This window comes from Phyllobates terribilis, unplaced genomic scaffold (assembly GCF_046119375.1).
Source record: "Phyllobates terribilis strain yellow unplaced genomic scaffold, ASM4611937v1 Scaffold_9__5_contigs__length_417890890, whole genome shotgun sequence".
In the NCBI taxonomy this organism is placed as follows: Eukaryota; Metazoa; Chordata; class Amphibia; order Anura; family Dendrobatidae; genus Phyllobates; species Phyllobates terribilis.
In genome coordinates this window covers 115279561-115301967 of record NW_027362769.1, presented here as the reverse complement: position 1 = coordinate 115301967, position 22407 = coordinate 115279561, and the positions used below count along the sequence as shown (strand labels likewise).

Sequence of the window (22407 nt, the reverse complement as noted above, 5' to 3'; positions counted from 1 at the left end):
TGAGGCGGAGCTCCAGTTCTCGCGCGCTTTCGGAGTCCACGCCCCTCTTCTTCCCGCGCGGCGTCTTCAAGATGGCGTCCAACGGCGGGAAAACTCCACGGATGGCGGGAAGAAGGCAGAAGATGGCGTCGGATGGCGGGAATCTTCACCACAGGTAAGTTTAAAAGTCTCTTTTTCAGGCACGCAGTACCCGGTGGTTGCGGGCACGAAATCCTGCCGACTACGCCAAAAGTTGGCGCGCCCCCTGGGCCTGTGCTGTGGTGCAGCGTTGCGCACGCGGGGAATACCCGGAGCCGGATCTGTTGGGGGTAGTAGTCCTCGTGGCGGTGACCCGGTCCGTGCCCAGGGTGTCAAACTAAATGGCAGTCTTTAGCAGTAGATGTTAGAGTGTTCGACTACGCCACCCGTTGAATGCGGCTATGAAGCCGCCGCTGCAGGGCAGACCGCTGAGGCCGGTGGTACGGATGTGCAGCGTGGATGGTATAACCCCCAATGGGAGGGGTATGGCCTCAGGGCAGCCGACGTGAATGATGGGGTTAGCAGAGTTGCACGCAGGCACCAGGAACCACTCAGACACGGTGCGGTGTAGTTCAGGGTCTTTACTGGTGGCAACGGTAGACCCTCCCGGAGTACTGGCTAGCGATCGGGGCCTGGTCAGTCTGTGAGCAGATAGGATCTCCCCTGGCCAGGCGGAGTTGTAGGCCTCCCCAACTAATTGTACTCTTCTGGCTACCTTGCTAGAGGCGGGTAAAAGTAGCCCACGTCCCTGAGTGTACCGTGTGGTGCTCACCCGTATGGCCAGTGACTCGGGGCCTTCTGGTAGCTTCCGCTCCACGACGGCGGTGCTGGTCCCTTGCGTGTGACCGTGCCTTCGGGTTTCTGGGCCAGAGGACCTGAAATCCCCTGCCGGTCGGTTTCTGCTGCTGGGTAAGGATTAGTCCCCACAGCCTCGGACTCCGGGTCCGGTGAGAACTCTTCAATCAGGGCGAGCTCTACAGCTTCCAGCCCCTGACTCCTTTTAGCACTGCTCCCACTGAGCTCCTGATCTTTCTTTCCTTGCTTTTGCTACACTCCAGACCAGACTGTGTCTCTGTCTGGGACTCCTCTTCTTCTCCCTAACCCTGCCTCAGCCCTAGTTTTATATAGGGGAAGTTCTTCCCCTCCCAGGACTGGGCAGGAGGTGTGGCATGCATAGGATTCCTGACCAGGAGACCTCCCACCTGCTCTCAGACGTAATATTGCTATTACTGTGGAAACCAGACCCCTGGGGTGCCACAGAAGCGCAACAGAGCAGATACAGAAGACAGTGAGCTGAAACACGCAGACACGCGTAGGGGTCCAGACAAGTACAACAATGGCGGATGATCTGGCCATGATCTGGCCCCGGACAACAGTATAAGGGGCGTTTTATACATGGTTAGACAAAGAAAACGACATATTGCGACAAAAGGCATATCCATTTTAGAACAAAGCATACAATGACACAACATGACAACATTAATGGGTATTGCCTATTAATCTCCATGTACCTTTTAGCTAATGTCATTACTCACATTACTGCTTTTAGCCTATTCATGTAACTCTTCAACCACTGACAGCCCTATGGTTCTGGTTTCTATATAAATTCAATATATACACTCCTCACTACCATATTATACCATTTATTACCTATTACGATCCCCTTCTCCTGTTCCAACTATCCTTTATGGACTCCATTCATACCTACTAATGGCACTGGTGTCATTCTATGTCTCCACTCTGGGTAAAGTTCCCAGACCTGTATCTCATTAGCTGCAAAGTTACTTTGCTATAGTTTGTCCAAGATGGCTGCTAGGCCCAAACATGGCTGTTCAACATATTAGGACTGATCATTCTCTCACATATCTCATACTGGCCGTACACATTTTTTCTCCATTGATTTAGACATCTAATGTGTAAGGAGCAAGACATCAAACATGCAGTTGTTTAATCACAGGATACTCATAGTTTGTTTTCTCTGGTCAAAAAAATGTTTGCATGTAGGATTGTGGCTCGTTAAACCCATTGTTGTACTGTTTTCTTTACAGGCTAATAATAGAGCACTGCGGGAAAAGATCCTACAAGTTAATCCTTTGGTGGAAGCCTTTGGAAATGCCTGCACTGTAATCAATGACAACTCAAGTCGCTTTGGAAAATATCTGGAAATGATGTTCACACCTACAGGGGCGGTCATGGGTGCAAAAATCTCTGAATATCTGCTGGAAAAATCCCGGGTTATAAAACAAGCTGTGTAAGTAAGATATCCTCAAACATTGTGACCTTTCCTCATATCATCAGCCAGTCGTCGTTAAACTTTGCGTCAATAAAATCTAACATATAAAATTCGAGGGTATAAGACGTCTGTATGTCTATTATAAGCCCATAATATTTAAATTTTTCCATTTAGTTAGCTGATTAAAAAAATAAGTGTTTGTTAATAGTGACACCCCATCAGGACAACCCTGTTTTTATTCTACAGCTTGCAGAAAGTTGCTTGGTGTGTCCATACATTCTTTCAGCTGTAAATGTAGTATTACTTGGTGGTGGCAACTGAATTCCATTAATACATGATTGCAGCCAGGGTCATACTGACCCACCAGTTTTAGAGGAAGGTAGGAACTGTAAGGGTCGCTGGCCATGTACATGAGATAGCTGACAGACGAACGTTCCTTCGGCAGCATCTGTCTGTCACGCTAGGTATGGGAAGGACCAAGTGTACGATGATGGGAAAAGGGGGGAAGTCCAACAACTAGGGTAAGGGAGAGTGGAGACCCCTATGCAGAACTTACAACACCCTGACTCCCCTACTGTCCCTAAATAGGTTCTGCACCTATCGCCGAGCAGGATTCCTAATCCCTAACTGTCCCTAGAGCTAAGTCCTAGGTAAGGAGGGGAAGGGGTGAGCACTAGTCAGCCCCCACTGCAACTAAAGACAAACAAGGAAAACAGACAAGGGGATACACTTAGCTTGAGAAGACACCAGAGAGAAGACGACAACAATCCACCACAAAACTCCAAGAAGAAACTAGCCGACTGCTAGTACTCCAGGCCTGAGCAGGGTAAAATAGTTCTATCACCGGCAAATCTCTGGAGACACTGAGGGCTTTTAAATATCAAGCAAGAGTGTGTCAATTAGCAGCAGAAGGTGGAGATTACTGCTGGGTCCTAGCGAGAGATGGATACCGCTACACTACAGAGATGAAAGGATCATGAAGGTGTCTGCAAAAGCCAAGTGCAGTGACCTTCTGCAGCCAGATCCAGAATGACTGTCTTTAAAACCTGATACACCCGTGATACTATCTCTCCTGACTGCCCCATACACATGGGCACTTGGCTCAGACTAACTTTTATGCGCTTTAAAGGGGACTGTGAGTCATTACAACACAATGGGTGTCAATGTTTTTCACACGACAGCGTGTATAGTGCAGGCTAAAGGACAAAAAAAAATTTAAAATTTAAAAAAAAACCTTTATTTTATTTTTTCTAGTTACAGGGCGGGTAACAAGACTGTTAGTGACTTATCTCCACTGAAAACAAAGCAATTGGCCATTGAAGTTCACACTGCCCAATTCTTCTTTTTCCCAAATTTCATCTGTCAGGAGAATCGAGAGGCCCCCATACTGATCAGAAGATTGTATGTTCATGCAGAAATAGCGCGTTTGGCCGACATTTATCTAATCTGTGTGGGGGCCATATTTCGAAGCAACTTATAAAACCAACTTGCCAATCTGGCCTCTTTATAATTGGTCACAATTAACCTATTGAACCTTACTGATGATAAGTCCTGTGTGTGCAAGCATAACAACAAAGCTTACGAAGTTCGTATAAGAGGATTTATATATAATCTATAGGAATGTAGGGTGGAACTTTGAAATTATGTCTTCTCTTGTATTCATGCTTGGACTGGCCCACAGGGGAACAGGAGAATCATCCGGTAGGCCGCCCCTCTGAAAGAGTCCTGATGAGCAGTACTACTACACTTGATTCACTATTTGCAGAAAAAAGTATCATGTAATCATTCCATAAACAAACTAGCCAAATTAATATTACATAGAAGCAAAATTAAATTTGCGTACTAGGGTCAGGTCTTATTTTGCATGCAGCTGAATAGTGAGCCCCAAGAGTCAATGTTATTAGTGGGATTTTCCAACCAAGTCCCACACTGCTCATATACAAGGAACCTTAGTCCGACTTTGGCAGAAGCTATTCACATCAGCAAGTAGAAAAACCTCCTTGTCAGAGCACCCCCTCCACATTTATGGCATTCAGCAGGAAACCCCCTTATGTAGTGTATTTCTGCCCTTATAATTATTATAATGCATTGATCCAGTTGATTTTTGTCTTCTGCGATGGAAGTTTCACTGTTATTTTTAGTATTCTGAGGGCACTGTACAGAGTCGTGTAAATGATTTTTTTTTTCTCGCAGCAGAATAATAATGTTGTAATAGAAAAGGTTAATGAACCGCAACTAATGAAATAATGAGCCCGAAATAAAACAGTATCTGAGTTAATTTTGCATCATTTTAAAGTTTTAGTGCAGCAACATAAAGTACAAGTTATTACGTTGCTGTAAACGTTATTAAAGGAGATTCGCAGTGCTCGGTAGAATACATTGGCTGATCACAATATGGTCATTTTATGGAAATTAGAGGTCTGATAGTAGCAGGGCAAAAGGACTGGACTCCTGGGACCCATTAGAAAACAACAATGTACAATGGGACCCGGGACAGGGCAAGGATTAGGCAAGTAAGATGTCTGTCCAGGATGCAATAGTAAATCAAGTATTAGGCTGCATTCACACATTGTGGCACCACACACTATAATCCCAGGAGTAGACTGTGAGCAGTCAGCGTGGTCTAGATTCTAAATGTGCCACTATGGCCTGCAGCGTTTCTGGAATTGTCTCCCATCGAACACATCTTGGACATCATTGATCACAATTGCAAAGGGAGCTGTCAGCAGCGGATCTTGATGATTTGCCCAAGTGCATTCAGCGCGGCAGAACATTCACCAGACAACCATTAATAACCTCACGGATAGCAGCCAAGGCTGTAAATGCCGGAATTTCTGCAAGTGGCGCTCACACTCGATGTTGTATAAATCGAGATGTTTTGAAACTTTTGTTACTATTTTTCCATCATTTGCAGACCATTAACGTCTATCGATCCTGTGATTTCCATAATTCCACAATTTTTCCTTTTTGGTGTTGCAATTTAAATTTTGAGAAGTCTATATTAACCATTTAAGGACACGGCTATTCTTCGTTTTTGCTCTTTTGTTTTTTTCATCCCCTTCTTCCAAGACCTTTTTATTTTTTCATCAGCATAGCAATATGAGGGGTTTTTTTATAAGAGGGGGTGGTGGGAGAATGGATGAATTGTAGTTTTTACTGACACGTTTCATTTTACCATGTAATGTACTGCTAAAAAGAAAAAAAAATCAGAATGCAGGGAAATAGTGAAAAAAAATTTGCAATTCCACCATTGTTTTTTGGGTTTTGTTTTTACCGTGTTCATTGTATGGTAAAAATGACCTGGTAACATGATTCATCACATCAGTACGATTACAGTGATACCGAACTGGTGTCGTTTTGTTGTATTATTTTTGTGGTTTAAAAAACAGTGAACTTAGTTTTTTGTTGCCATTTTTCGAGACCTGTCCATTTTTTTTTATTTTTGCATCAATGGAGCTGTATGAGGGTTTGTTTTTTGCGTGTTGCACTTAACATTTTCGTCTCCTTAGGGGACTTGGGATGACTTAAACTATATAATGCAATATTACAGTATTGAAGTGTATAGAAGAATTACGATCTACTATGACACCCAGCCTGTGTGCACCAAAAAGGCAGCAGAGGAGGTCTTTAGAAGTCCTCTGCCATGACAATCTATCGGTGCCCCGAGATCATGCTGCGCAGGTGAAGGGTGTGAGTGGTGCCAGAACGGACGTCCCACCAGGATCACGTCAGTTAAATGCTGTTGTCAGTGATTGACAGCAGCATTCAAGGGGACTAACAGCAGCGATCATTGCTAGAAATTTCACTCAGCCAGCACCTGCCCTGTATGGCGTGCCCTCCCCATGACGTACTATTACTTTCTGGACCAGGAAATGGCTAAAAAAAAATCTGGAATGTTTTATTTTCCACAATATTCCCTAATCCTCATGTAAGCTGGGGACTGGATGCAATGCACAGATGAACACAAGGCGGAAGTAACCAGTTAAATTATTTATTTCCCTGTTATGGCAGCAAATTATAGTAATTATTTCAATGGTAATTGATGCAAAAACAGGATGATTACAACATGAAATATACAATATCAGATTTACAATGACTCCTCCTGTTCACTTTAGCTATTATAACAGTCTCTCGTAGAATGTGTCTTTAACTCTTTAACTACTGGCATGGGTAATGGTGCTGTGGCCTATCTGCATTGGGACTATATCTTCTTTTTACTCAGGCCCTAATGGAGGTCTCCAGTTTTTCCTACTAGGCCGCAAGTCCTCCTGACAAAGTCTAAAAAGGTTCGCTGGCCCGCCTTTGCTTCAACCGGCCACCGCCCTGTCTGTTCTACTAGCCCAGACCAACCCCTGTACTGTACGTCAGTGCTGGAAGCAACGGCTCGGCTAACTCGCGCCTTCTGTTCACCAACACAGGCGTCCACACCCAAGCGGAATCTCCTCCCAGATCTTTGGTGCTTGACCGATGGCGGATGTCTCTCATACCTGGTGAGATGAAGGCTGGGACCCGGCTCTTGACCTGCGTAGTCTGGACTCCAGGTCTTGACCGGTGCAGGTCTGGTTTTCAAGTCTTGACCAGAGTAGTCTAGGTTCTGTGACTGATCTTGCACCACCTGGGTTCTGCTTCCAGGCACACCACAACCCGCTGCCTCAGGCTTTCTTTCAATAGTGTCACCTCAGCCTCAGTGTCTCCCGTGACGCACGTCTTGCCTGTTCCTTTACTTGGCGCCAAAACCGCTCCCGTTTTGGCACTCTGGCCTTTTATATCGGGAAACTGCGTCATCAAGCTCACCTGACCCGGTGTTCCATCTAAACTCTTCCTTTCTGAAACTCTCCCTCTTCCGGTTGGTTCCACAAAGTCCCGCTTGGACGGTAGATGGCAGTCTTCTTGCACAAATGCCGCACAGCGCTGAGGATTCTCGTTTCTTATGGCATACCTTCTTACACTCACAAATGGTCGCCACTTCTTGGTTTATAGACATCACTTCTCAGCAGGCCCTTCATCATCATGGTTAGGGTTCATACACACGTCAGTGATTTTCTTATACGAGAAAATCTGTCCCAGTTTCATGAGTGCCTTTGATAAGATTTTCATCAGAGTTTGGTCGGAGTTTCACCAGTTTTTCGCTAATGCGGGAAAAAAAAGTTTTTCCACCTTCTACCTATCAGTCTGCGGAAAACGGACAGCACTCGGATAGCACTTAGACTTTCATTACCAAGTTTGATCAGACACTCGCATCAACATCGGACATGTCTCCATGATTTTGCAAGGAACACAGAGTCTGCAAAAAATCACAGACATGTGAACATCCCCATAGACTCTCATAGGTACTAATACTATCCATGAAAAACACAGATAGATAGCACTCGTACGCAAAACACTGCTGTACGAATGAGCCCTTACAATGAAAAGTTACCCTATTATTATAAAGCTAGAGGCAGATAACACAGGAGCCTGTAGTGACAGTAGATTATGGAGATGGTTCACCGCTTCCTCTTCTCTGCAGAGAGACCCTCTGACAAAGCTTTCCTGCTAAACTCGGCCAGAGAAGTCTCTGAGGTCTCCGAGGTTTATTATGGGCAGTACCCTGCTGTAAAGCAAATATCTTGAAGTGTTTACAGGAGCAAAGGTTGGCCCTTCCAAAAAAACTTGTAATAAATGAAATATGCAGTCATAAAATCATAACAGATTAGAAAAAAATGTTTTAGTATCTTGTTTTAATTAGCAAAAAAAAAAAGTTTATCGCCCTTTTAATATTCTCAGTACAAGTAACTTAATCAGTTTGATAACTCCTGGGTTCTATGTTTGGTCCATTTTCCATTTACAGTTTATGTTTTCCATTTCCTTCAGGGGTGAGAAGAATTTCCATATATTTTATTACATATATGCTGGTCTTTATCATCATAAAAAGCTTTCAGAATACAGTCTCCCGGAGAGAAAGCCTCCGAGGTAAGAAAAAAAACAAAAAACTATTCGCCACATCTTCTGGTTTTCTTACAGTTAATCTCTGTTTATTTGCTATTTTTTATTACTAATCTTTTTATTTTTCTTTTATTACTAATAGATACATTGACAATGAAACAGGTTCAGTCATGCAAGATATTATCTCCAAGGAATCTTACAGAAGACAATTTGCTGCAATTCAACATTGTTTTAGGATTATAGGATTTAGTAATGATGTGAGTAAAAACGGGGGGTTTGAGGAGGACGTTTTACACCCATTTACCTTTCTCTTATTTGGAATTCTAGAACAATGTTTCAATATGTACAATTTTTTTTTCTTTTCCAATTGTGACTTCTGTAAAACTATAGGAAGATTACAATACGAAGTTACTTAGAACATGAAAGCCGTTTTTGTACATCCACAAGTCCTCAGTGACCCCAGTGACTTAAAGGGGTTGTACGATCTGTATTTAAAATAAAAACATAGAAATGTTGCAATTTTCACACTGGCCACTGGGGCTTTATTAGACTCATACTTCCTTTTGTTTCAGGAAACAACACATGTGTAAAGCCACAATGGTCAGACAGACCTCAGCTCTATCTTTTGTAATGAAGCCTCATTGAAGATCATTGTGAAAGGAGGGGGAGCAGGTCAGCTGTGACATCACCTATTGTGATTGGTGGATCTTGGGTTATCAGCTGTGTATAGAAGTGTTACCTGTCATTGTAATACTGCCTCTGATAAGGAAACTGCTGTAAACTCTTCCTAAAAGACAGGAAGTAAGAGTCTAAAATAGTCCCAGTGGTCAGTGTGAAAATTGCAAAATTACTAATTTCATATTTTTAATAAATTCATTACCAGGTTGGAAAGGACAAGTAAAGAGTGTAGTTTTGACAGTATTAATAGAGTGACTATATTACGATGATTTTTTTTTGAATGGTCATTATAAATGTTTGACACCCTCATACAAAAAAGCTGCAATAAAGAGAAGACAGAGAGGAGGGGGAGGAGGATGCAATCGCAATCTGTCATTAAAGGAAATGTGTAATCAGAAAATTATCTGATTTGTAAATTAGGATTTTATATTAAATGTTTTTTTAAGTTGATTATGTTTTTTTTATATCACAATCTATAGTGAGAAAAAAAATTACAAATCTTACAAATTCCACACTTGTCAATAAGCCTACTATTAGGCTCATACCTCCTGTTGGGCACCTGGAAATTAGCCGCAACAGACTGACTCATACCCTATTTGTTGGTATAGAAACATTATCTGCACATTCTCTAATCTGGGAAAAAGTCATTGTGAAGAGAGGGGGAGAATGTCAGCTGTGACATCATATATTGTGAATTGAGGATCCTGTGTTATCTTCTGTATATAGAGGTGTTATCAGTCATTGTACAGGAGGAGGAGGTGAGCTGTGACATCATATATTGTGAATGGAGGAGCCTTTGTTATCTGCTGTATATAGAGGTGTTATCATCAATCATTGTACATTAGGAGGAGGTGAGCTGTGACATCATATATTGTGAATGGAGGAGCCTTTGTTATCTGCTGTATATAGAGGTGTTATCAGTCATTGTACAGGAGGAGGAGGTGAGCTGTAACATCACCTATTGTGAATGGAGGAGCCTGTGTTATCGTCTGTATATTGAGGTGTTATCAGTCATTGTACAGGAGGAGGAGGTGAACTGTGACATCATATATTGTGAATTGAGGATCCTGTGTTATCTGCTGTATATAGAAGTGTTATCAGTCATTGTACAGGAGGAGGAGGTGAGCTATGACATCAGCTATTGTGAATGGTAGATCCATTGTTATCTGCTGTATATAGAGCTGTTATCACACATTATGCAGGAGGAGGTGTGCTGTGACATCACCTAATGTGAATGGAGGATCCTGTGTTATCTGCTGTATACAACCCCTGGCAAAAATTATGGAATCACCGGGCTCTGAGGATGTTCATTCAGTTGTTTAATGTTGTTGAAAAAAGCAGATCACAGACATGGCACAAAACTAAAGTCATTTCAAATGGCAACTTTAGGGCTTTAAGAAACACTAAAAGAAATAAAGATTAAAAATGTGGTACTCAGTAAGGGTCATTTTTTTCAGACCAAGCAGAGGGAAAAAATTATGGAATCACTCAATTCTGAGGAAAAAATTATGAAATCACCCTGTAAATTTTCATTTCCAAAACTAACACCTGCATCAAATTAGATCTGCTCGTTAGTCTGCATCTAAAAAGGAGTGATCACACCTTGGAGAGCTGTTGCACCAAGTGGACTGACATGAATCATGGCTCCAACAGGAGAGATGTCAATTGAAACAAAGGAGAGGATTATCAAACTCTTAAAAGAAGGTAAATCATCACGCAATGTTGTAAAAGATGTTGGTTGTTCACAGTCAGCTGTGTCTAAAATCTGGACCAAATACAAACAACATGGGAAGGTTGTTAAAGGCAAACATACTGGTAGACCAAGGAAGACATCAAAGCGTCAAGACCGGAAACTTAAAGCAATATGTCTCCAAAACAGGAAATGCACAGCAAAACAAATGAGGAACGAATGGGAGGAAACTGGAGTCAATGTCTGTGACCGAACTGTAAGAAACCGCCTAAAGGAAATGGGATTTACATACAGAAAAGCTAAACATAAGCCATCATTAACACCTAAACAGAAAAAAACAAGGTTACAATGGGCTAAGGAAAAGCAATCGTGGACTGTGGATGACTGGATGAAAGTCATATTCACTGATGAATCGCGAATTTGCATTGGGCAAGGTGATGATGCTGGAACTTTTGTTTGGTGCCGTTCCAATGAGATTTATAAAGATGACTGCATGAAGAGAACATGCAAATTTCCACAGTCATTGATGATATGGGGCTGCATGTCAGGTAAAGGCACTGGGGAGATGGCTGTCATTACATCTTCAGTAAATGCCCAAGTTTACATTGATATTTGGACAGTTTTCTTATCCCATCAATTGAAAGGATGTTTGGGGATGATGACATCATTTTTCAAGATGATAATGCATCCTGCAATAGAGCAAAAACTGTGAAAACATTCCTTGAAAGAAGACACATAAGGTCAATGTCATGGCCTGCAAATAGTCCGGATCTCAATCCAATTGAAAATCTTTGGTGGAAGTTGAAGAAAATGGTCCATGACAAGGCTCCAACCTGCAAAGCTGATCTGGCAACAGCAATCAGAGAAAGTTGGAGCCAGATTGATGAAGAGTACTGTTTGTCACTCATTAAGTCCATGCCTCAGAGACTGCAAGCTGCTATTAAAGCCAGAGGCGGTGCAACAAAATACTAGTGATGTATTGGAGTGTTCTTTTGTGTGTTTGTTGTTCATGATTCCATAATTTTTTCCTCAGAATTGAGTGATTCCATAATTTTTTCCCTCTGCTTGGTCTGAAAAAAATTACCCTTACTGAGTACCACATTTTTAATCTTGATTTCTTTTAGTGTTTCTTAAGGCCCTAAAGTTGTCATTTGAAATTACTTTAGTTTTGTGCCATGTCTGTGATCTGCTTTTTTTCAACAACATTAATCAACTGAATGAACATCCTCTGAGCCTGGTGATTCCATAATTTTTGCCAGGGGTTGTATAAAGGTGTTATCAGTCATTGTAAAGGAGAAGGTGAGCTGCAACATCACATATTGTGAATGGTAGTTTCCTATGTTATCTGCTGCTGTATATGAAGGCATTACCTTTCGTTGTAATCCTGTCTGTGATGATAATGAGACTGCTGAAAAGTCTTCTGTACAGAACAGGAAGTATGCATCCAGTTTGTGGCCTGGAGGACAGTGTGAAAAAGTGTTCTTTTTTTTTTTATATATCTGATGAGACGAATATAGAACTTTTTGGTGATAATTCTAAGCTGTATTTGTGGAGGAAACCAGGCACTGCTCATCACCTGCCCAATACAATCCCAACAGTGAAACATGCTGGTGGCAGCATAATACTATGGGGGTGTTTTTCAGCTGCAGGGACAGGACGACTGGTTGCAATTAAAGGAAACATGAATGCGGCCAAGTACAGAGATATCCTGGATGAAAACCTCTTCCAGAGTGCTCTGGACTTCAGACTTGGCCGAAGGTTCACCTTCCAACAAGACAATGACCCTAAGCACACAGCTAAAATAACAAAGGAGTGGCTTCAGAACAACTCTGTGACCATTCTTGACTGGCCCAGCCAGAGCCTTGACCTAAACCCAATTGAGCATCTCTGGAGAAACCTGAAAATGGCTGTCCACCAACGTTCACCATCCAACCTGATGGAACTGGAGAGGATCTGCAAGGAAGAATGGCAGAGGATCCCCAAATCCAGGTGTGAAAAACTTGTTGCATCATTCCCAAGAAGACTCATGGCTGTACTAGCTCAACGGGGTGCTTCTACTCAATACTGAGCAAAGGGTCTGAATACTTATGACCATGTGATATTTCAGTTTTTCTTTTTTAATAAATTTGCAAAAGTTTCTACATTTCTGGGATATTTCCAGTCAAGATGGGGTGCAGAGTGTACTTTACTGAGAAAAAAATGAACTTTTTAAAATTTACAAAATGGCTGCAATGAAACAAAGAGTGAAATTAAAGGGGTCTGAATACTTTCCGTACCCACTGTAGCTAATGATACAGAAATGTAAAAATACAGCAACAATGTACATAAAAACCTGCTAAAGGTCATTTTTTGATAACAATTTTTAGTGCAGCACCATAATAGTTATATGGGATGAAAGTAACAGGGGGATACACCTGATCACAGCACAGCAATTATATCAGATCAGGAAGATTCCATCCATATGCAGAAGAAAAACAAGCAAATAAGAAAAAGGTCTGCAGCGTGCGCATTATATTGAGTAAATACCGAGAACTTTTGCAGCTTATTTTACCTGCTGAATGTATAGGAATGAAATCAGTGGTGAATCTACATGTAAGATATGCAGATTTTACCATTGGACCTTTATGGATTTTCCAAGAATTTGTAGGTCCATGGCTGAAAAATTCCTCCACATGTGGACCTGACTTTAGGCATTATACAGATATTTTGATCTAAAGCGAATCTTTTTTGGTCCTAGGTTGAGGTTACCTGTAAGTACAGTATATAGAATGCTGAATTTTTATCAAAATTTATTGGCTGCAAAATCACAAATCTCTACATTTGCAAGAGACACTGGCATATTTTTTGATAATTGGTCAACATTCCTTCGGTGGGCATCCGGCTTGAGTCTCAATGGCTAATCTGGACATATCATGAGATATTTTGTGTGTAGCCACCGGCTGTGTATATACAGAATATTGTTCATGTAAGGTTTATACGTATTTGTAGAATCCTGTACTACATAACATTGGATCCCATTAGGAATTCTCTGCATAGAGACAACATACGTTAACTTGACACTGAGCAATTACCTTTGAGACGTATTTCACCAGGTTTACGATATTTGTCTTTTTTTCTGTTCATTTGTAGAATTAATGTCCATTGTGTTACCTTCACCTTTAATTAACAGGAAGTCCACTCGGTGTACAGAATTCTGGCCGGAATACTGAACACAGGGAACATCGAGTTCACGGCCATATCTTCTAAACATCAGACTGACAAAAGCGAAGTTCCTAATGGAGAAGCCTTAGAAAACGGTATAATAAAATGGCTAATAGGACGGACACATGACAGATATGAAACTATTCATTAACGACATGACTAGTGGGATATTTATATAATTTTAGTTGACCAGATCACATCGAGTGCCATTTTTACGTGCTTTACTGCTACTTTTGAGATGGTTTTAACTTTTACTTACGTCTAAGTTTTTATGTCTTAAAGGGGTGTTCCACTTTAAGAAAATTGAACTCCAAACACATATACTGTACATTGCAGAGCAGGTACTCCCCTCCCTGAGTCCAGTGCCGGCTCCGTTGCCATTGACATCTGACATCACCATTGCAGCTGATCACCAAGCTTAGTGGCTCATGCAGTATAATTCAACAGAGCCACTGAACCAGTGATTGGCTGCAGCGGTGAAGTGAGCTGTTGACATGATGTCACCGCTGCAGCCAATCACTGAGCTTGGTAGCTCATGCTGTTTGCTTCCACTGCCCTGGAGTGATAGGTCTTCCCGTATGCATGCATGCAGGGAGAGACCTGTCACTCCAGGGGAGCGGGTACAGAGAAGCCTCTGGGGACCTGCCTGTCCAACTAGACTTTTATGTCGCTTTTAACAGATTCTTTTCTCTGAAACATTGCAGTGTTTCAGAGTCAATCATACCTGGCTGAAATCATTCAGCCAGTGCCTGATTAATACTGCCATGGATCAGGTAGCATGTAACAGCTATCAGGTTCCCCTTAAATTCACATTTTTTCAGTTGAAAACTATTTTTGCAATTGGGTTTTGTCAAACATGTTGCATTACTTATCTTTTACAGGGTCTTGGTTTCTCACACATTGCTGGTTATAAAATGAGTTAATTGAGATTCCATCAATAAGCTTGTTCTGATGGGGAGTTTGTAACTCTTTTATTTGTCTTTTTCCAAACTTCTCTTTGCTGATTTATAACCAAAGACCACATCAAAATTCAGATGAACTTTGATATGTTCATAAAACAGCTGAGAGGAGGTTTTCGGGGGGAAAAAAAAGATAAAAGAGTCACTAATTCCCCGTCAGAAAAATCTCACTGACGGATTCTCAGTTAACTCATTCTGCAGCCAGTAATATGAGGGGAAACAATGAGCTTGTAAAAGCCAAATGGTGCAACATTTTTATTGATACCCAATTAAAAAATGATTTGAGCCCAATATACATGTATTTAAAGAGATCTTTCATTGTTTATATCTTATTTAAGACAATTACCTCTATGCCCCTTCTTTGCAAAGTTATGCAGCTGGTATTAAAGATGCAAATTTTCCCTTCAGCCAACTGGGCGTATACCACTGGACTTCTGTCATAGAGGAGAAAAAGTAAACTCCAGCAGAGAAGTGTTATACGTCCAATCGGTTGAAGGGATAATTTGCATCTTTATTATATAGGGGCATCATTTTGGAACAGATGAGCAAAGAAGAAAAACTATTCCAGAATCAGTGGAACAGAGGCATTTTAAATGATAAAATCCGGTGTAAGTGGATAAATGCATGTCCTATTGAGCAGGTGGAAATGGAAAGGTGGAGGCGCATGTGACGCGCCCCTGGGCCTGTGTCGCGCTGCGTTGTGCACGCGGGAGCTTACCCGGAGCCGGATCTGTTGAGGGTTGTAGTCTCGTGGCGGTGACCCGGTCCATGCCCAGGGAGTCAAACTGAGCGGCGATGTATTAGCGATAGATGTTGGACGACTACGCCACCCGTTGAGTACAGCTAAGGAGCTGCTGCTGCAGGGCAGACCGCTGAGGCCGGTGGTAGGATTGTGCAGCGTGATAGTATAACCCCCAACGGGAGGGGTATGGCCTCAGGGCAGCCGACGTGGATGATGGGGGTAGCAGGAACCACTCGGAGACGGTACGGTGTAGTTCAGGGTCTTTACTGGTGACAAAGATAGACCCTACCGGAGTACTGGCTAGCGATTGGGGCCTGGTCAGTCCTTGAGCAGATGGGATCTCCCCTGGCCAGGCGGAGTTGTAGGCCTCCCAAACTAACGATACTCTTCTGGCTACCTTGCTAGAAGCGGGTATAAGTAGCCCACGTCCCTGAGTGTACCGTGTGGTGCTCACCCGTATGGCCGGTGACTCGGGGCCTTCTAGTAGCTTCCGCTCCACGACGGCGGTGCTGGTCCCATGCGTGTGACCGTGCCTTCGGGTTTCTTGGCCAGAGGACCTGAAATCCCCTGCCTGACGGATTCTGCTGCTGGGTAGGAGTTAGTCCCCGCAGCCTCGGACTCCGGGTCCGGTAAGAAATCTTCTCAGTCAGGGCGAGCTCTGCAGCTGCCAGCCCCTGACTCCTTGTAACACTGCTCCCACAGAGCTCCTGATGTTTCTTCCTATGCTGCTTCTCTTCTCTACTTCTGGCATGGCCCAGGAGCTGGGCCCAGCCGGAGCCACAGCTCCCTGTCAGCCCTCCTGGCTCAACTCTCCCTCTGAACTCCCTAACCCTGCCTCAGCCCCAGGTTTATATAGGGGAAGTCCTTCCCCTCCCAGGACTGGGCAGGAGGTGTGGCATGCATAGGATTCCTGACCAAGAGACCTCCCACCTGCTCTCAGACATAACATTGCATTACTGTGGAAACCAGACCCCTGGGGTGCCACATTCCCCCCTAGTGAAATTTAGTACTCCGGGACTAAACATATTTTTTTAGAAAGACATAACAGGGTATAACAATAATAATACAATAAGAAAAACACATAAAGGTGGTCACGGCATGTCCGCAACCGGGTGCAGTCTTTGAAAGAAACAAAGGTGTCCATTTCACCAAAACAGGGAGACGTAACCAGGTAGGGGTCTGTCCTGCCCCGAGTCCTTAACAGTCTTTTAGTCCATCCTGGGTTACGCTCCACTAACTGTACAAAGGATTCCCGGTAAATCCACCAAGGACTCCTATAAATTACTAGAAACACATAATTATTTACAGGATATGGCCGCTCTCAGTCCTCGGCCAGTGGGGATAAGGATTGGCTGCTCACAGTCCTCAGCCTGGTAAGGGATAGGGGATGGCTGCTCACAGTCCTCAGCCTGGTAAGGGATAGGGACACACGGGGAACAATTCACTAATCCCAACGGGGACCATATTTTAATTAGCAGCAGTCCTTGTACCCTAACGGGTAACTATGTACAGCTCTTTATTCACGCTACTTCCCTTCAGTAGCTATGTCCTCTTTGTGCTCCCTCCTGAGGGTAGTCCTCAGACCCGTCCGGGTCCTCTTGGCTTTCCTCGTATTGGTAGTACTGCAGCTCCTCCTCGGTTAGCTGGGTTAGTATCTCTGCGACAGTCCTCCTCCCAGGTGGCCAGGACTTTACCCCCCTTTGGGCTGCCCCGGTTAATTGGGCCACCAGGATGCTCACTTTTTGCTCCTCTGTGAGGGGGTACACCTGGAAGAGGCTATCCAGCTTTTCTCTAAAGTCATGCAGGGTATGTGACTCCCCTGAGTACTGGGGTAGCCAGGCTGCCCCCGGGATATAGGGCATGGTGAAAGGCATGACCGCAACAGCGGTGGCGCTGGCGGGGGTTGAAGCGGTGAAGCTCTCCTCCGTATCCGGCATCCTTCTCCCCCCTAGTGGACCGTGGCCTACCTTGCGATGATCCTCTTCCGTAGGCCGCGGCTCCGCAGTGGATCGTCAGGGTTGAGGACCTTCCGTCGCGCTCCTGTGACGTCGGCGTCTGCTGGGCTCCTTCCAGGACCTTACGCAACGTCCGGACGTGAGGCGGGGCTTCAGTTTCTCGCGCGCTTTCGGAGTCCACGCCCCTCTTCTTCCCGCGCGGCGTCTTCAAGATGGCGTCCAACGGCGGGAAAACTCCACGGATGGCGGGAAGAAGGCAGAAGATGGCGCCGGATGGCGGGAAAACTTCGCGGATGGCGGGAAGAAGACAGAAGATGGCGCCGGATGGCGGGAATCTTCACCACTGGTAAGTTTGAACAGTCTTTTTCAGGCACGCAGTACCCGGTGGTTGCGGGCACGAGATCCTGCCGACTACGCCAAAAGTTGACGCGCCCCTGGGCCTGTGTCGCGCTGCGTTGCGCACGCGGGAGCTTACCCGGAGCCGGATCTGTTGAGGGTTGTAGTCTCGTGGCGGTGACCCGGTCCGTGCCCAGGGAGTCAAACTGAGCGGCGATGTATTAGCGATAGATGTTGGACGACTACGCCACCCGTTGAGTACAGCTAAGGAGCTGCTGCTGCAGGGCAGACCGCTGAGGCCGGTGGTAGGATTGTGCAGCGTGATAGTATAACCCCCAACGGGAGGGGTATGGCCTCAGGGCAGCCGACGTGGATGATGGGGGTAGCAGGAACCACTCGGAGACGGTACGGTGTAGTTCAGGGTCTTTACTGGTGACAAAGATAGACCCTCCCGGAGTACTGGCTAGCGATTGGGGCCTGGTCAGTCCTTGAGCAGATGGGATCTCCCCTGGCCAGGCGGAGTTGTAGGCCTCCCAAACTAACGATACTCTTCTGGCTACCTTGCTAGAAGCGGGTATAAGTAGCCCACGTCCCTGAGTGTACCGTGTGGTGCTCACCCGTATGGCCGGTGACTCGGGGCCTTCTAGTAGCTTCCGCTCCAAGACGGCGGTGCTGGTCCCATGCGTGTGACCGTGCCTTCGGGTTTCTTGGCCAGAGGACCTGAAATCCCCTGCCTGACGGATTCTGCTGCTGGGTAGGAGTTAGTCCCCGCAGCCTCGGACTCCGGGTCCGGTAAGAAATCTTCTCAGTCAGGGCGAGCTCTGCAGCTGCCAGCCCCTGACTCCTTGTAACACTGCTCCCACAGAGCTCCTGATGTTTCTTCGTATGCTGCTTCTCTTCTCTACTTCTGGCATGGCCCAGGAGCTGGGCCCAGCCGGAGCCACAGCTCCCTGTCAGCCCTCCTGGCTCAACTCTCCCTCTGAACTCCCTAACCCTGCCTCAGCCCCAGGTTTATATAGGGGAAGTCCTTCCCCTCCCAGGACTGGGCAGGAGGTGTGGCATGCATAGGATTCCTGACCAAGAGACCTCCCACCTGCTCTCAGACATAACATTGCATTACTGTGGAAACCAGACCCCTGGGGTGCCACACATGCGCAATTTTCTCTATTCATTTGTATGGGATGAAAATTGCCGAGCAAGCATACACTTTTTAGAACTCTCATACAAATCAATGAAAACACCTATTCGGGCCACACCTTTTGAGATAAAGGCAAGTACCTGCCGTTGGATTTGCATCTTTCGGATATTTATGTAATTTCCTATGTATGTGCCATGAATGTCATGTCACACATGGAAAACCTCTTTAATCTTCAGAAACAGTGTGGTTAAAGGTAAAGCAGGCTATGAACGTAATATAGCATTTGGCCAAACCAACTTCCCCAACTCCTTCACAAACATGTATGCTGGAAAAGTTTCAGATACCAAGTTTTTTTCAATAGGAAAAGAGAGACAAGCTGCTGCCAAATCTCTCTTAAAACTTCATGTCAGAATGGCTTTATAATCCATTTTGAAAGATGTCCTTCATAATATTGCAAAAGAGTGGAACCTGGCTGACAACCCCTGAAGATCTGATATTACTAGTCTCATGCTAAATTGTAATATTCAATGTTGTGTTTAGCAGCATGACAATATGGACTTGTAATGGTTTATTGAAGAAATGCGTGTGGAGAGGAGAGACAGGAGAACTCAGCTGAATGGGTATGGCCAGTAGCCTAGGAAGGTATAGCTGTAGGTTTATGGGGACCTTGAGACAGCAAAGGTGAAGGTTGGGGCTGAGGCAACGTGTAAGCCAAAACTGTAAGTATTAAGTGAAGAAATACTGGACTAGCTAGTATTTCTGGCTAGTCCAGTATTTGTCTCTAGCAGCAGTTTATCTATTATATAATCAAAGTATTGGGCATGCTAAAATACTATATTCTCAATGCTTTTTTTTGTCCCCTTGGTCTGTGCTATTGGTCAAGGACATTACAATTTGGCAGTACAATCATCCTGTCAAAATCAATCATGCATTTTTACAATTATCTCAAAAGGTGGGGTTGGCCAACATTTTACTAACATTCAGTAGGATGAAATTGTCCTCAAATGTCATTTGCAGGTTGTATACGTTAGTTGTGACTGTGGAATAAAACCTCTTAACATCTAATCACAAGTGTTTTTACAGAACCGCATGTTCGTCATCATTTTTAGCTGTGCTATTTTACAGTATATGTTATCATTTCTTTGCTATAATGCTACATTCCGTATTTTTTTAAAGCTGCTGCCCTTCTTAGCATTGGCGCTGAAGAGTTGCAGGAAGCCCTCACCTCACATTGCGTAGTAACAAGAGGGGAGACAATTATCCGCACCAACACTGTGGATAAAGCAGCCGATGTGCGAGATGCCATGTCCAAGGCTTTGTATGGGAGGCTTTTTAGCTGGATTGTGAACCGGATTAACACCCTTCTTCAGCCTGACAAAAATATATGGCAAGTAACTTGAGTTAAAACAGGATCTCGATACCTGAAATGTTTATTGATCTGGGTACTTGGGATAACCTTTTTTTTTTTATGTTTTTGCTAATTATATTCAAACATGCAAATCTAATTGTGATTAATAAAAATAAAATGCAATTATTCTATAGAATATGCAAATCCCAAGGAAGTTGAAGTTATTATCCTAGTCCTAAGATTAACATTATATTAAATTATCTGTAGTAAATGGACTCTCCTTTTTGTATCTCCCTAGCAATGCGGAGAGTGGCATGAATGTGGGTATTCTGGATATTTTTGGATTTGAAAACTTCAAAAGAAATTCTTTCGAACAGCTTTGCATTAACATTGCCAACGAGCAGATCCAGTTTTATTTTAATCAGCATATATTTGCATTGGAGCAGGTAAGTTGACAACTTTTGTCGACACAATGCAATATACACTGCAGTGAAAAAAGTATCCGAATCCTTCAGGATGTTGCCTGTTATTGCATATTGGTCACCATGAATGATTTCTGATTCTTCAGAAAATGACCTAAGGTTTAAATCTGGTTTTATTAATTTTTTTTTTTACATTTTCAATAGACTATCTTTATTGAAGATTCATACTTTCTGTTCTGTCTAGATGACTTTTCAGCAGTCTCATTATCATTACAGGCTGACCTACAAAGAAAGGTAACACCTCTATAAACAGTACATATCAAAGGATCCACCAATCACAAAAGATGATGTGGCCAGTAGAAAAATACTTTTTTAACACGTGAAGATATAAAGTATAGCCAGTCATCTTTATCTGAATAAAGCAATATAATGCAAATAATACCTTCAAAAATGACCACACAATGTTAATAAAATAGGATATTTCACCATATTTCACAGTACAAGCTGTATACATTATTACATAGACCACGGACCTGATGAGATTGGTGTACTAGCTTTGAAAATCCACACCGAAATGACTGCATAATTTTGCTTTTAAAATGAACCTGCTAGAGCTGGACTCATAAAATGCTTATGATAATATTGTAAGAGTCACTCTGGCTGAGATTCACTTTTAGTCACCCCCAATACTAGAGCTATAGATTCCTTTGGGTGTGTGTGCGATGTTAACTGCTGCAGATGTTTCACGCTATGGCACAATCAGATGACACAGGAACCCCAGATGTAAGGTATAGTATAGTGAGAATTAAACGGAACCTGTCATGTGAAAATACGTGATTATCCTGCAGATATGGGGTAATCCGCAGGTTAATAGCATTCTGAACTTGCCTGATGCCGACACTTAGACCCCCGCTGAACTTTGTTCCTCGTGGTAGCGTATGGATTACAGTCATGGGGTGGTGCCGGCATGGGTCCAATTACTTCTCTGTATAGAGAGCGGCAGCTGCAAACGCACCCATGGCACTGACTGACAGCAGCTCATCATTAGCGCCAGCTGTCAGTCAGTGATGGGGGCGCGATTACTGCCGCCACGCTCTATACCCACAGTGGTGACTGAACCCACGCTGGTGCCGCCCCCGTAACTGAAACCCGAACTCTACCGGGAGGAATAAAGTTAATATTTTCACAGCAGTGTGGCTCTAAGTGCCGGCACTGGGTAGGTTCACAATGCTTTAAACCTGCCGATTAACCCCATATCTGCAGGTTAATAAAGTTTTTTCATGTGACAGGTTCCCTTTAAGTTCATGTTGTAAACATAAAGTGAATTTTACTGCTGAATTTAATGGAATTTATGTGCAATCGGTAGAAGGTATATGACTTGTTAACCACATCTTCTGTTTTCAACAGAGACAAAAGAATAACATTTACATGTAATTGGCACATAAATTGTGAGCAACATTTCAGTTATACGCATAGATGACTTGGATCTTCCATTTCAGCTATCTTTCTTCATCAGAGCCCATAATTGCACAGTACCTGTGCCCCAGCTAGGCAAGTCCAGTACTTCTTCACTAACACTTCCAGTCCGGCTTACACATTGCTTCAGCTCCAAGCTTCACCTTTGCTGTCTCATGGTCCCCACAAATTCACAGATATACCTTCCTGGACTCCTGGTCGTACCTGCTGCAGCTGACCTCTCCTTTCTTTCTGCTCCACTATCCAGGAAATCAAGAATGTTCTGGCTGTGTTTATGATCCAAACT

The 22407-nt window shown here is 43.7% G+C and overlaps 1 protein-coding gene across 1 annotated transcript in view; it reads left to right on the top strand.

The window, feature by feature from the left end:
- MYO3B (myosin IIIB) overlaps window positions 1-22407 on the top strand; it is a 263260-nt gene that overhangs the window by 36659 nt on the left and 204194 nt on the right. Inside the window, exons 6-11 of the mRNA XM_073646976.1 lie at window positions 2067-2269; window positions 8105-8203; window positions 8319-8433; window positions 13714-13840; window positions 20052-20262; window positions 20522-20669. Coding sequence (XP_073503077.1) covers window positions 2067-2269; window positions 8105-8203; window positions 8319-8433; window positions 13714-13840; window positions 20052-20262; window positions 20522-20669 — 903 coding nt within the window. The remainder of the gene's footprint in view (window positions 1-2066; window positions 2270-8104; window positions 8204-8318; window positions 8434-13713; window positions 13841-20051; window positions 20263-20521; window positions 20670-22407) is intronic.